General features: G+C 36.3%; 2 protein-coding genes across 5 annotated transcripts; one reads left to right on the forward strand and one right to left on the reverse strand.

The window, feature by feature from the left end:
* Positions 1-374: 374 nt before the first annotated feature.
* On the forward strand, positions 375-7475 carry HAP6 (ribophorin II (RPN2) family protein). 2 transcript variants are annotated; one of them, XM_089623112.1, is made up of 20 exons: positions 375-486; positions 609-756; positions 1037-1229; positions 1398-1487; positions 1786-1848; positions 2055-2124; positions 2413-2477; positions 2865-2919; positions 3297-3424; positions 3532-3647; positions 3808-3877; positions 4435-4539; positions 4670-4756; positions 4864-5012; positions 5164-5275; positions 5351-5434; positions 5827-5907; positions 5986-6210; positions 6819-6941; positions 7117-7475. In XM_089623112.1, exons 2-20 carry the CDS (start codon positions 611-613, stop codon positions 7231-7233), a joined length of 2079 nt encoding a protein of 692 aa, XP_089479238.1. In that variant the 5' UTR covers positions 375-486; positions 609-610; the 3' UTR covers positions 7234-7475. The 2 variants fall into 2 exon arrangements, with proteins under 2 accessions (XP_089479238.1, XP_089479239.1); XM_089623113.1 differs by having other exon boundaries at positions 397-519.
* A 937-nt stretch (positions 7476-8412) lies between these two features.
* LOC149388296 (putative methyltransferase PMT3) lies at positions 8413-12722 on the reverse strand. Of its 3 annotated transcripts, none has more exons than XM_089622103.1 (8): positions 12687-12722; positions 11551-11987; positions 11289-11453; positions 11013-11195; positions 10320-10914; positions 9559-9671; positions 9233-9453; positions 8413-9150 (listed from the first exon to the last, which is right to left on the reverse strand). In XM_089622103.1, the coding sequence occupies exons 2-8, from the start codon at positions 11797-11799 to the stop codon at positions 8838-8840; spliced, it is 1839 nt and encodes a 612-aa protein (XP_089478229.1). In that variant the 5' UTR covers positions 11800-11987; positions 12687-12722; the 3' UTR covers positions 8413-8837. The 3 variants fall into 3 exon arrangements, with proteins under 3 accessions (XP_089478229.1, XP_089478230.1, XP_089478228.1); XM_089622104.1 differs by lacking the exon at positions 12687-12722 and adding an exon at positions 12512-12626; XM_089622102.1 differs by lacking the exon at positions 12687-12722 and adding an exon at positions 12222-12418.
* Positions 12723-14616: the final 1894 nt, after the last annotated feature.

The raw sequence follows: 14616 nt of genomic DNA on the forward strand, positions 1-14616 counted from the left end.
TTAATTTAATTTTTTTGAATTTCAAAAATACAATATTAAACGAAAGAATTACTGAAATTAGCGAGATTACATAATTACCCTCCTTGTATCGCAGGCGTGACTTGTACGTGACACGTATCCGGCAATTTGGACAGAAAAATTAACAGAAGTACCAAATATGAAAATTGTCTGGTCATAATGAGCCAAGACTGCATAATTTTTTCATCAGGGACCTAAGTGTTAAAGAGGTCAAAGACGAGGGACAAAAAATGTCATTAATTCCTATTTTAATTAATCTCCTTACCCCCTAGTTTATTTTTCAGAATTTTCCCAACTAGTTTCCTTTCCTCACACATGGAGGGTACTTCCGTAATTACAGCTCTTAAATCTCAACGAGTCTCTCTTTAATTTTACTCTCCTCACCTCACTGGTCGTCCCTTCTTTGTAAAGAGAAGACTCTCTCAATCGCAATTCGCAACTCGTAATTTTCCGACAAAATCGCTTCTCGTACGATCTCCCTCTTCTGGATCTGAACCCTAGGTGTTCCAGATCGTAGATTCACAGTGCATTATATTGTACGTAAAATGTGTATCCGCGTAATCTGAAGTTTGTGATTTGTTTTCTTGCAGAAATGGCTGCCAGAAGTCTAGGAGGATTTCTGGTTCTGTTTTTGGCGTTGACGATCTGCGAATCGGCTTCCGTGTTTCAGCCGATCACAGAAGCTCATCGATCCGCCGCTTTGGAGCTTTTCAAGCCCGCTCATGGATCCTTTGGAAGGTCAATTAGAACCCTAATCTTCACTGATAGATTGAAAAAATTATGTAATATAGTCGGTTCAATGCAGTCGATTTAAGATACTTTCGTTTCGGTCAAGTTACTGTGATTGCTTGCAAGTTTTTGTACACTTCTAGTTTTGACTTATGCTCATGATTGAGTTGCTCGAAACCTTTCACACATTTTTTTTATATGTTGTATTGTGTACATCCTGCGAAAAGTTTGATTCTTTACAGTTTGATCGTTGAGAAGACTAACTAATACTGGTTTGAACTCTTATCAGTTTAGAAGAGGCATTTGAGGCCCTAAGATCCTTTGAGATTCTCGGAACTGATAAGAAGCCTGATATTAGCAGCGCTACTTGTAATTCTGTTCTTGAAACTCTTGCATCCTCAACGTCGTTGCCAAAGGATTTGTTCCATGCCTTAAAGGTTAACGGCATATTGAAATGCAAAGTAAAGGAGGAAGTTTTCGAGGTATTGTTAAGCCTGTTATAGTGATATGTTTTTTGAAGCTTCAAATTCATTGCCGATTGAGTGTGAAAGCCAACTTTCATTTCCTTGTAGGTCATAACATTTTGGGTGATAACCCTGTACACTTTACTATTCCGCTTGGATGTTACTAATGTTTATTTCATTATGCAGGGTATTATTCCAAGACTTGAAGGTATAATTAGCAGTGCAAGCTCTTTGCTTGACTTTTACTACTCAATTGGAAGTCTGGAACTCGTTAAGGTAGGTTTTAAATGATTGATCTTGCCCTAGACTTTGCAGTTCATGTTTGATTATTCTATGTACAGTTGACAGCTATCATTTTCTTAACCATGTGTTGGTAAAATGAAATTTAACATGTGCTTATACCGTTGTATTTTGCGTAGATGTTAGAATTATTATTATTATTATTATTTTTTTTTTTTTTCTGTAAATGTGTCGTGATGTATAAACACTTAAGTGAGAAACATCACATTCTTCTTATTCTTCTCTCTACTTTTTTTATTTGCTGTAAACAGTATGCTTTCCCTTCATGATACAGGGTCAAAGTTCAAAAGCTGATGTAGTTCTAACCGACGCTAATGGAATCTTCCGTTCAGTAAAGGTTAGTTTCTAAGCACTGATTAGTGATCTAGATTCGGGAATTGGTTGAGTCTCGTTACTGGCTTGGCACATGTCAGAGAAGGCTTTTTAACCAGGCCTGGTATTCATCTGCAAGGTTAAGAGACATTTTGTAGCTGAGCTGATCCTTCGGTGTTTTACATATTTTCTCACCTAAATTTCTACGTTATTGGTCGTGTGATATCACAGGCCCTGAGTCAGAGCGATGGAAGGTGGCGCTACAGTTCAAGTAACCCTGAATCCAGCACCTATGCTGCAGGTGAAGACTTCTCAGGAATTATTTTTACTATCTTTCAGTAAAAGTCCCGGTGTTTCTTTTAATCTTTTTTCTTACTATATTTTGCCGCTAAGAAATAATTCGATTAGTTCAAAATAAAGTGGAGAAATAGTATTTCCTACACTATTGTATGACTGGTGGTAATGCCAGAAGGACAATTCTGATATTTTTTTTAAGCTGCAACACATCTCACACAGACAAGTTGCACTATAGATATCTGGTTTTGGATAATTGGGTTGGTGATATAACTATTTATTTATAATGCTGCAGGATTAGCACTTAAAACACTTGCCAGTGTGGTCTCGTTGGCATCTTCTGAAATCGACCAATCGATGGTAATAAAGCCCTTCTTATTTCTTTTAGTTATTTATAAAAAAGAAATGTTTAGATTTGTACAAACAAACAGCTTGACTACTGTCATACTTGTAGGTACATAGTTAGATCCCTGGAAATATCACAAACGTATACTATTTGTTTTAGCATTAGTCTTTATGAATTGTATTATTATATTCCAGAAACCAAGAATTTCTTCTTTCTGGATTATTTTCTGCCACATTCACTTTCAGGCATTTATGTTTTAGGTTTATATAGTCATATAACCTTTGTGAGAATATTCCATGTTGTCTGATAAAAGAACTACTCTTAGTGGCGTATGGTACTTCTGTTTTTGTGACTTCCAGTTTGTTCTTGTGGTAAAGCTAATGATTTATGGTACATGACAGATTGGTACATTGAAGAATGACATAATGAAGCTTTTTGACAGCATTGAGAAATATGGTACATGCATCTCTCTCTCTCTCTCTCTCTCTATATATATATATATATATATAAAATATATTATATATATATATATATATATGCGTGTGTGTGTGTGTCTTCATGTGTGTGTACGCATACGTATATATTCATCACAAGACACAAGGTTCTAGCATAAGACTGGGTGTACATGATGGAGAATTTGTACGGGTTAGGTATGAACTTGCATGTTGTAAAATGTCTTTTAGAATTGTGTACATTTTCCAAGCGATGTTACGTTCTCCACGTGACCACGGTTTCTCGTTCTTCTTCCAACCAATTTATAATTTCAGCACTTTTAACTTTTACGCTATGATGTCAATCGTAAACTTGGCTGGCACTTTTTCCATCTAATGTAGATGATGGTGCCTTTTATTTCGATGAAAAAGTCGTCGACACACACGAACACCGTGGGCCTCTTTCGACAACCTCTTCGGTTGTTCAAGGTCTCACAGCCTTTGCAGAGGCAACTTCTGGAAATATTAAGGTAACTAGATAAGAGTCAAAAACACTGGAAGTTATTGATAGAAAAAGGCTCCATGGCTGATTTTCTTAGCACTTAAAAAGGTTTTAACACTTGTGCTTATTTTACAGGTCTCAGGGGAGAAGTTACTTGGTTTGGCTAAGTTCTTTCTTGGCATTGGGATTCCTGGTGATGCAAAGGATTTCTTTAACCAAATAGAGGCGTTAGCTTGTCTTGAAAATAATAGGTAAGTTTCGTGAAAGGCTGTAAATTACTCAATCATTATTGATTGAGAAATTTTAAAGTATAGATTACTTTAAGATTAAGCTCCGAGACATAAAATGTACTAGCCCATGTACTTGTTAAATTTATTCTTAATCATTAAGCTGATTTCATGTATGGTGCAGGGTTTCTGTCCCCCTGATTTTATCGCTTCCAGCTACTGTACTTTCCGTTTCTAAGAAGGACCAGCTCAAGGTGTTTCCACACTTAACATCTTTGCAATCAAGCGTTTGACCATTCAGTATCTCACGACACTTTGCATAATCATTTTTGTTTGATCTGTGAAAAATATGAGGTCAACAAATTTGTATACGCCACTCTAGTTCTGGTGTTAAGCTACAAAGCTTGCCTGTTCTAAACATCTAAATGAAATAGAAAATGCTTTCCTGTCTCCAAAATAATTCCCAGATTTAAGAACTCTAATTGTATTTTGGTGTTATTCAAGAAAATGTGTTTGAGATTTAACTCATTTATCTTCTACTATGAATATTTGATAAGGTTCTAAATTTCTAACTGCATGTGCTTAATTCACTTATCTGTTCTACTTCATATCAGCTGTAATTGTCCGAATTTATATGCTAATCCTGTTGTGCACTGGTCTGCATTTTAAAAATCATCAGGGTGGCACCTTTGATATTTGTTTCCCACAGATAATGTAGTTTTGTGTAAGATGAGACATTTCTGCGTTAGCTTTCTTAGGGCTTATTTCTCATTCTTCACTCCTGATGTTTAAGTTTATTATCTATGTTCAGGTAAAAGTAAATACAGTTCTTGGTTCACATGCACCTCCGCTGACAGTGAAGCTGGTTCAAGCTTCCAGCTCTGGCTCAAAAGAAAGTTCGATAATTGAGAGTCAGGTTGGCTTTAATACTACTTTCCTTCGTCTCATTGTCATCCTATTAATTAGATATTTACTTCATTAATCCTTTTGCTACATTTTGATAATATGATCTTGCACCAAATAAAATTTCCATTAATGTGACACAGGAACTCAAGTTCGACTCCGACAGTTCGTCACACACTTTGGATTTGCCAAACACCATTGACGTTGGGAGATATGTGTTTGTTTTTGAGGTATATCTGTAGGTCTTTTATTTATAGGAGTGGGAGACATTAAATGCTTGCCTTCATCTTGTTTTGCGTTTGTTGCTCTTGCTCATATAATCCAACTTCTTGTTTAGGTGGTTCTTCATGACTTGGAGCACAAGAAAGTGTATGCAACTGGGCGTCAGACTCGAGTATCAGTATTTGTCACAGGAATTATCGGTGTTGCCAACTCAGAAATCTCAGTACTTGATAGTGACCTTGGCAGTGTGGAATTCCAGAACAAGTGAGCATTCTTGTCCCCTATTTGTTTCTCTTTTAGCTAGTATGTTTTTATTTGTATTTTTATTTTATTTTAAATTTTTATCATGATACAACAATTACGTAAGCCCTCTGACTTCTATTCTGCTTTAAATGATGTGGCCATTGACCACCAGGCTAGATTTAGCTGGAGAAGGTGTCGTCTCCTTGTCAGCAAACCACCTTCAAAAGTTGCGACTGTCCTTTCAACTAACTTCTCCTCATGGGAATGCTTTTAAGCCTCATCAGGTTGGTATCCCTATCTGTCTGTTCATGAATTTACCATTTTCCCCTCATAGTGACTACAAACTGTTTCGGCTGCAGGCGTTTCTCAAGTTGACACATGAAAGCAATGTGGAGCATATATTTGTGGTTGGAAACTCCGGCAAGAAGTTTGAGATTCTTCTGGTTAAGTTTCTTGGATCTAAGGCCATCTTTTCCTCTACCAGTTATTTGAAAACAAACGACTGTGTGCCACACAACGCTCTACAGGGTTTTGAGATTTATGCGACTGTAATAATTGGAAAAAAAATTGATATGACATCAGGGACTCTCTTAGGTCTTTATTATTGCTTTGAACTCGAACGACCAACATGAATTAAGGGACATAGTGGACACCTGGAAAAAAAATTAACTGAAGTCATCCCAATCTTTAAAACGTCCTCTGGTGTTACCCTTCTAGCGCTAAGCCTGGTTTAGTGACTGATGGATATTATTCGTTGTTCTCTTAGAGAAAGTATCCTTGTGGAAGCTAATCAAGTAGGAATTGTATTTATTTAGTTTATTTTTTTGTCTTGCAGGATTTTCTTAGGTTGGTTGAGAAGTTCTACTATCTATCTGGCAGCTACGACATCGAGCTGACTGTTGGTGATGCTGTAATGGTAAGTATCGGATAGCTGAAGATATCCAAACCATGTTTTTGGTTTTTAACAATTGAAAGAAATTTGTCTCTCTTTCAGGAGAACTCTTTCTTTAAGGCTATTGGCAAGATCGATTTGGATCTGCCCGAAGCCCCTGAAAAGGCCCCTCGCCCCCCAGTGCGGCCCACTGATCTTTACTCACGATTCGGACCCAAAGCTGAGATTAGCCATATATTCAGGGTTCCAGAAAAGCGACCACAAAAGGAGCTCTCTCTTGTTTTCTTGGGTCTTACGTTCATTCCACTGCTCGTATTTTTTATTGGGGTAGGTCTCATACTCTCCCATGTGCCTCTTGAAACTCTTTGGTCTTGCCCTAATATATGTTTGCTCAAAGTCGGTTTAGTTGTTAAGTGAATTTGACATCGTACGCCTACTCGAAACTTTTTTTTTTTTTTTTTTGTAAAGCATGTTCATAAAATATTGATTTCAGAAGAATTAGCTTTTGCCTCTTTGCATCTGGACCTGAAATTTTTCATGTGATGAACCCTTGCCTTTCCGGTTTGTTGTTATCATTTTAAGTTACAAAGGTTTAGTTAAATGATCAACTTGCACATTGTTTCTATATTATTTTTTTTGGCTAACCGCTACTGTCGTATTTCAGTTTTCTTATTTATGACTTGGTCTGATGGTCTTTAAATGAATTAGTTAAAAGTGAGTGTAATACCATTGTTCTTTATGGCTTTTCTTCTAGATATGCTTTCTCTCCCTTCTAAATATACAATTTTCTGCTCTGGCTTTATGTTTTGGTCACTGTCTATTATTAGTTATTTTGGCTACCCTTAATATTAACTTTCTTTGCTCACGCTCTGTGCTTTATTTCCCCAAGTCCCTCTCTTTTGCCCTGATGTAGTTAATTTATTTTTTCGTGGCAGCTGTTACGTCTGGGGGTAAATTTCAAGAACTTCCCATCTTCAGCCGTACCATCCATATTCGCTATCCTCTTCCATCTTGGCATAGGAGCAGTTCTCGTACTGTACGCGCTCTTCTGGTTGAAGGTAAAGCTTATAGTCCCACTATCTATTGCTTGTTTCAGGACTGGAACTTTAATAATACTTTACCTTTTTAGAATCAGTATAAAAGATCTCATCTTTACTAGTCTAGTCACCCTTGCTTGACATTGTTAAACGAGATCAACAGCCTAACCCTTTTTTTCCCCCTTAACCGTCACAGTTTGACCTGTTTACGACGCTCAAAGTGCTCGGCTTCTTGGCAACATTCTTGCTTTTTGTGGGACACAGAATTCTTGCCCACCTGGCCTCCACGTCAAACAAGTTGAAATCTGCTTGAGAAAGTCAACTAGTCATAGCTTCTAGAGTAAGAGCGGGGTGTTAGTTATCACAAATTTTGTAGCACTGTTTGCGTATAATTATTATAATCTGGTATGAATGTTGTAACACAATATAGCAACAGCAAGCTGTTTTCACTGCCTTGGATTTTTGCACACCTTTGGTTGAGCAATTAGAGGAGAGGTCAACTTTATAAGGAGAAAATATCTTCACTCTCATATGTCAGATAGTTTTATTTCTTCACTCACTATATGCGCGTGGATTCGGACAAGCACGTAGTTCTGACTTCTGAGGCATAAATGTGACCGTTTACTGCAGGAACTCTGATTCCTTGTTTAATCCAAGCACAAAAGGCAAAACTTTTAATTTGGCTGTGTTTAGAATCTAGAAAATGCCGAGGGGGTTAGAAATGAAGTTCAAAATTAATTGTTCAGATTTAAGATGTGATTAACCAACAATTAAAAAGTCCGGCAATATAAGCTTTAAACCGGATTAAAATTAATCAAACGGTCAATTTAACTGTTTATGTTAAACTCATGGTTAACCGTGTAAATGTAAATAAAATACAAATAATCAGCAAATTAGTCATATTTACACATTTAGATTGCTATTTGGCCAACTTTTGGATAACCATTTGATAAACAGCCAATCTTTATTACGGTTACAACTATTTACAATTGATTACACAAAAATTGATTATTTAACAAATATTTACTAAAAGTTAACTAAATAGCAAACATATAAATATGATTATATATATACTAGACCCTCCATCTAGTATACTTCTTTTTCAAATATATGATTATATAAAGTTTGTTTCTTCTATAAGATTACCAAGCTTATCAACGATATGACTAAATATCTAGTCATTTTCTTTTAGGTTCAGTTTTAAGTTGCGATCCCTCAACGATGACATGTTGAAAAGCTTGGGGGACAAGAAACAAAAGCATAGTGAGTGAAAGTGCGATCCCTCAATTTTCTGAGCACATCTAAATAAGAGTGAGTGAGACTGTCCTAAATGGATATCTTGATGAGAGTCTGCCTATCGAATAATATGCAATCCGATTAGATCAAAAGCAGGCACTCAAACCCAATAGCATATAAAAAAGTTTGGCTCCATTAACAATATTTTTGTCTTAATTTGAAAGTTGATCTTTGCTTTAGCAACGAGAGAAAATCACGAATAAAATTCAAACCTCTATAATCAAAATAAAAGATTTCGTACATATTTTGGACATCAAAGTGAAAAAAATAGTAAGGGAAAACAAACCATTACAATAAATAAATTACCCTTCAAAATTTTTAAAATCGTGTTAACACAACCGTATACATAATCAACAACAGAACAAAAAATTAAATAAAAAAAAACTTATTTCTTAAAACAGAGCTATCATCCCAGCCATGTATGAAGGAATATTTCGTACACTTACAAAACAATAGTAATCATATTGAGTAACGTAATTCCGTTTACTCAAATGAATATGAATACCGCTATTAAAAATAGTGATAAAAACCCAAAAATCAAAGTCCCAAATGCTACATCACTAAAGACAACAACCGAGATGACGTGATAAGAAAAGAAAAAGTGGGTGAAGAAAAACCCGACTATTCAGTCTCCCTCACGCTCTCGCTCGTGCGCCACATCTTCTTTTGGATGACGAGAACCGTGTTGTCCTCGCTATGCTCTGACTCTTTAGCCGTGCCCACTATTTCCCAATGCAGTGATTTTAAGTAGCTCTTCACATAGTCCACAATCCTCTGCTTGTCGCAAACGATGATGAAGCCCTTTGGCCGGAGTATCCGGTCAATCTCGATCAGAAGATCCACTGCACTGCAGCTCTTGCTTTCGATGTCCGAGAAAATATCGCCCGCATGGACTAGATCGTATGTTCTAGGGTACGTTGAGAAGGCTTCACACCTGCCCAAAAAAAAAAAAATTTAATGAAAACATGGACTTTCTTAAATACCCAAAAGTAGTGCATCGACTGCTTGACAAATACCAGTTGTGTACAGCACCGATGAGGCCTCTGTCGTATATGACTTTGAGCGTGTTAGGTGCATCATCGGACACTGTGTTCATAACCCACACATCTTCGTTTTTCAAAGCGGCTGCGAATGAGCCAATGTTGGCCTTCATGTCCATCACATTCCTGATTGTGTTGGACTCAATTTTCGGTTTCAAAAGGCTCCAGTATTTTTCGACTCTTTGCTGCCACGCCTCCTGAACCGCGATATTTTTTTTTTGTCATGATCTTGTTGGGTTTCTACTTGCAGACTTTACTTGAAATGATATGCACAGATGGAATATGAAGTTTGAATTAATTACCGTGTCCTTATTGAAGTAATCATTGGAGTAGCCAAAGTCAGCTAGACGGGGCGGTGGAGTGGTAAGGCGAGCCGGCCAAGGAGCCAAACCACTTCCTTTTGCTTTGTGGTTTTCTGAAGAATTCAAACAACCAAGTGATCAAATTCTTTAAAAATCTCGATGCTACTCAAATAATGATTATGCAAGCCTAAATTTAGATGAATGGGGTATAGTTATGTAAACTTCCTGTCAAAATCATTGGTTACAGAACCATGTTACTGATACAGCCCCGGAGACTTAAGAAGCGCAAATGGAAAATTTATTGATAAACCCAGTTCATTATTCGAGGTGAACCAATTTCTCACAATTATACTACTCTACCATTTTGGAAAGTAAAATAAAAAAATTGACAAACTTCTCCTAACCTCTTATTTGTTAATGGAATCAAACAAGTAAATTACTATAGAAATATGTTGGATTAATATTCCAGTTCTCAATGTCTAATTCCCATACGTGGTATATCTTTAATTAACCGTGATTAATTAAGAAGAAAACACTGCATTCGGATTCATAAAAACGTGTCAATTTTTTTTTACAATGATCCCCAAATGAACTTAAATCAAGTTAGCCCATTACCATTCAACCTTTCGGGTCTCTAGCAGTTACCTCATCTAAGGGCGACAACTCTAATCTATGTTGCAAGATACGTAATTAAGTAGTATAGATCCCCATTATTTTATCCATAAAATCATACCACTACAATAAATTAATATAACACTTACGCTCAGAGTACGGCGTGATACAAGCCTCCATATTCACGCCCGCGACAGCATCCGGATCGCTGCTTGATTTGCACATTGGAGGCAGCGTCCCGTGATCTCTTGCGTTGTAACAATCATTGGTCAATGGCTTTTCCCAAATTACAGTTTGGTTCTTCTTGGAAGCTATTTTCCAGCACATGCGCTCCACAAGGGTACTCATCTCTTTCCATATTCTGAGATCCTCTTCGTCCTGAGCATAGGCTTCCGGGGACGAGTAGGCAAAATAACCTCCCGGCCTCAGAACCCTGTCTAGCTCGAGAAGAAGGATTCCGTCCCTCTGAAGCCAATCGATTCTGCAACGAGAACAATGAGCAAGCTCGAAGGATCTGCTCGGATACGGGAGTCTCTTCGTCCCCAGAACGCCGAGATAAGCTGGGATTCCTCTCTCCAAGGCAAACTGGATCTGGTTCTGGTGAACGTCGTTCGGTGCCAAAGACATTGTAATGATATCGGAAGAGAGAAGGTACGCGCCGAAGCTAGCTACTCCGCAACCAACATCAAGGACTGTTCGGATTTTGCCACCGTTGTTTAAATTGTCTTTTGGAAATTCAAGCATCTGCCAGAGTAAAGCGAGCAGATCATTAATAATAAAAAAATAAAAAAGGTGCAAATAGGATGCGAATCGTTCAATCTTTTCTTTTCCAATTTACTTACGTTAGCCATGGACGCAATGTATTTGGCAGCTCCGTAATGGAAGTGAGTTCCTCCTCCCGGGAAATTAATCCTTTCGCCTTTGACAACCATCCAGTTCTGGTCAGACTTCTCAGTGGCGAGGTGGGTATGTGGGATATTTGCTTTCCATACCTCATCTCTGCTTTTCGGCCACTTGATGGGAATCTGTTTCCGTAAAAGATCAGGATTAAAAAACATCACATTAGTACATTTCAGTAAACAATCAAAGCTCGTTCACTCTCATCAGCCATAAATCACCTTATATCCGTGCGGAGGAGGGATTAAGCAATTGAATCGCCTTTCAGGAAGCGGGCAATGTCTCTCATAATGCTCCATCAACGAAAGATCAAGCTTCATCCTCATTTGGTAAATAAGATTTCTGTCCAGACAAGGAATCAGCTCCGAGTGCCGATCATCGCACACCTTCGACACAGAAACAGAAAGATTAGTTAAAACCGGAAAGCAAAATCAAACAAGCCTACGAAAAACTAAATAAAAAAAACCCCGATCGTTAACTCACCGGAAAGCTCTTCGGTATAAAACCAATATTTCCATCCTCACCGAGCATCGATGGAAGCTCCTCGGCAACAGCATCATCATCGGAACCCAAATAAGAACTGAACTTTTTCAGCGATTTATTTCCGTACTCCAACGCGGACGAGCCGCTTTTTCGAGAAACTACATATGCGACGCAACAAATCCCCACCAAAACTAATATCAAAGTAACCAAGCGTCTATTTTGACCCCCTTCAGCTCTCCCCCTCGACATTTTTAGTATCTAAACTAGTCCGACTATAACATCAAGAGCCAAAGAGAATATATCAAAAGCTCAAAAACAGATCTAGCTTGAGAGACACACAATGAAATAGTTGTCGAAATATCTCCGGTCAGATGAGCTAATCCGGTTCCAACTAATCAAAGATTAGTTTCCAGTTCTTCTTTGCAAACAAAGTCACACTGCAATAATTCGGACTAAGATTTAGTACACTGAAATTCGTTCCACTAACCAAAAGCAGTATATATTAGACGCAAGCAACTTCATTTATATATGCCAAATCAGATAATGAGAAAATGGCATTCTTATCTCAACATAGTCTAATCAAACCTCTTACTGATAGGTGTTAGATATAAAAAACAACTAACGCTAAAGAACCAGAAGCTTATAAATGGAATCAAGATTCAGATCCAAACCAGTTTACTGAAAGCTGACGTTGTTGTGATTCTTGTGACGGAGATAAGGATTTAAAGGGTAGATAGGGAAACCGAAAAGTAAAATGAAATATGAATAAAAGAAAAAAGAAAAAAAGCAAAGCGAAAACGCGCAAAGAAAGAATGCACCGACAAATTGCCAGCTACGAGTGTGTCGCCATCGCAGAGTGGAACTGAGAGACACTGATTTATTATGACCTTTAAATTTTAATAATAATTAAAAAAAACAATAAATGAAAGAACGCGTCGGCAAAAACGGAAGATCTTCGTACTCAAATGTGAAACTGAACGATTTTTCCATGTTGATGTGAGTGCAAATCCCAGGGTTTTAACGAAAACTGTGTCCAATTACAGCGGCAAAAATGTACGAAATTTGGCGTAATATAAGTCGAATTTTCAAAGTTGGGGATAACAATTAAGTGGATCTGAAATCGAAAACATGCGTACCTTATATATAGTTATTGAGAAGGCAGAGAGCTGTGAATACGAGTATATATATATATATATATATATATATATACTAGATAGTAACACGTGCTACGCACGTGGTTAATAAGGATTTACTTAAAAAAATATAATTTAAAATTAATCAAAGTTACTTAATTAACGAATTTTAAATACTTAGTCTCATATTCATAAATAAATAAATAAAGTAAATGTTTCTCATAATTTTTCAATAAACATACACAATCACAAAATACTATAATAAAATATAGATGAAAAAAAGTAAATAGCATAGAAAATACATGATGTCCTTTAAATAAAATAAAAAAATAGTTTAATCAAAGCCTAAGTTTTTTGTTAGAGGTGGATGTTGCAGATGAGTGATCATCATCTTTGTTTTCCAATTCTTGGTCGATAAAATTAAGTTCAGTGAGCTTGTAAACTTGACTAACGGTGAAATCGTGTTGCATTCCTATTGAATTTAGAATTTTCGTGTCTTGAATATGGAATGCTTTTGTGATAGCTTCTTTGGCCTAGAATAGTGGCCTTTCAAAGAAGATTTTTTGTGAACTCTAATGTTGCAAATGTGAATAACGATTAATTTTGTAAATTATTACAAAATTTTTAGATAAGCAAAACATTTTTTTATATATTGTTTTACTTGCTCCGAAATGTTGGATATTTGTGAAGTCTTACATGAAAACATTTTTGCAACAGTGTAATCAAAGCACGCAGCTTCGAACTTCTTTGAACCATCCGTCAAAATGAACTGAATGCATAACCTATAAAGTATTTTGTCACATGAGAAAAATATTGTCATGTGAAAAAATATTTTGTCACGCGGATTTTTTTTTTTTTTTTAAAGAAGCAAATATTGGCAAGACTAATCTTTGATTGGATAATCCTCAGTTGGATTTTCCTCTAATTCTTAATTAGCAAATGGTTACGCACGTGATAAATTTAGGTAATAATTGGCAACGATATTAATTAGATATTTCAATGTAATTATCTAATTTTAAGTAATTCAACTCCGCCGAGACCCTGAATACAATCTCACCCTTTTATGTGTGCAGAACCCAAAACACTGAAAGAAAAAAAAATATCAGCAATATACATTTTTTTATAAATTATGAAAAATATTTAATAGCATCCGAGAGCTTTGATTCAGCATCCAAGCTTGAATCATCGCGGTGTTTTGCTAATGGGATTAATAAATATCGTCATTTTAATTTGTTCTATCAAGGTCCACCGAGGCAATTAAATCACTGAATTACAACACGAAAAAATAAAAGGAATTAAGAAATGAAGAGAAAACGTTAGCTAATTTCTTCAATAAACTTGGAGAAGATTAAAACATGTACCAATAAAAAAGTTATACAGATCGTTATTAACAACAACTTCATTTCGAAGAATTATGGTAGTCAATAATAGAGAGCAACTACAAATATAAATAAAATTTCCGAAAATATTCCTCAACTCAAAACGCAAAATCTAGCTTCACCAACTCAAGCTGCATATTAGCAAAGTAAAAGTAAGAACCTGAATTTAAAAATTATTTTCGTGTTCCCAGTTTAGTCTAGGATATCACCGGAGAAGATGACCTAGACACGGAAAAACTGAAACAAACCCAAATTCAAGAACAAAACATGAACTGATCCATTCGAAATTGACATCCAAAACCTAAATAATCTAGAATCAACAATAATGTTTGTCCATATATCTGCCACCTGCAAATAGATCAGCCTGAATAGCTTAGTTCTTGCATTATGAGAATCACTTTTTCTTGAACTCTCTGGAGATTCGTATGATATCTTTTCTTTTGAGAAATTTTATAAAAAAATATGACTCATAACTCACAAGTCATGATATTGCGTTTTTACTCGCCAAATATTTGAAACATATGAATATTTGGACCGAAATCCTCAATGACTGA

Source organism: Urtica dioica, chromosome 8 (genome assembly GCF_054948205.1).
Source record: "Urtica dioica subsp. dioica isolate 48M chromosome 8, U.dioica_male_clone48M_v1_H2, whole genome shotgun sequence".
Lineage (NCBI taxonomy): Eukaryota > Viridiplantae > Streptophyta > Magnoliopsida > Rosales > Urticaceae > Urtica > Urtica dioica.

Bases quoted from the DNA above. Each gene is read 5' to 3' on its own strand.
- HAP6 (XM_089623112.1), top strand. From the start codon at position 611: ATGGCTGCCAGAAGTCTAGGAGGATTTCTGGTTCTGTTTTTGGCGTTG. The intron at 3,648-3,807 runs GTAAGTTTCGTG...TGTATGGTGCAG, and splicing joins GCTTGTCTTGAAAATAATAG to GGTTTCTGTCCCCCTGATTT. The intron at 5,435-5,826 runs GTTAAGTTTCTT...TTTGTCTTGCAG, and splicing joins AGAAGTTTGAGATTCTTCTG to GATTTTCTTAGGTTGGTTGA.
- LOC149388296 (XM_089622103.1), bottom strand. From the start codon at position 11,799: ATGTCGAGGGGGAGAGCTGAAGGGGGTCAAAATAGACGCTTGGTTACT. The intron at 11,196-11,288 runs GTGATTTATGGC...TTACGGAAACAG, and splicing joins CTCCTCCGCACGGATATAAG to ATTCCCATCAAGTGGCCGAA. The intron at 9,672-10,319 runs GTAAGTGTTATA...TGAATTCTTCAG, and splicing joins TATCACGCCGTACTCTGAGC to AAAACCACAAAGCAAAAGGA.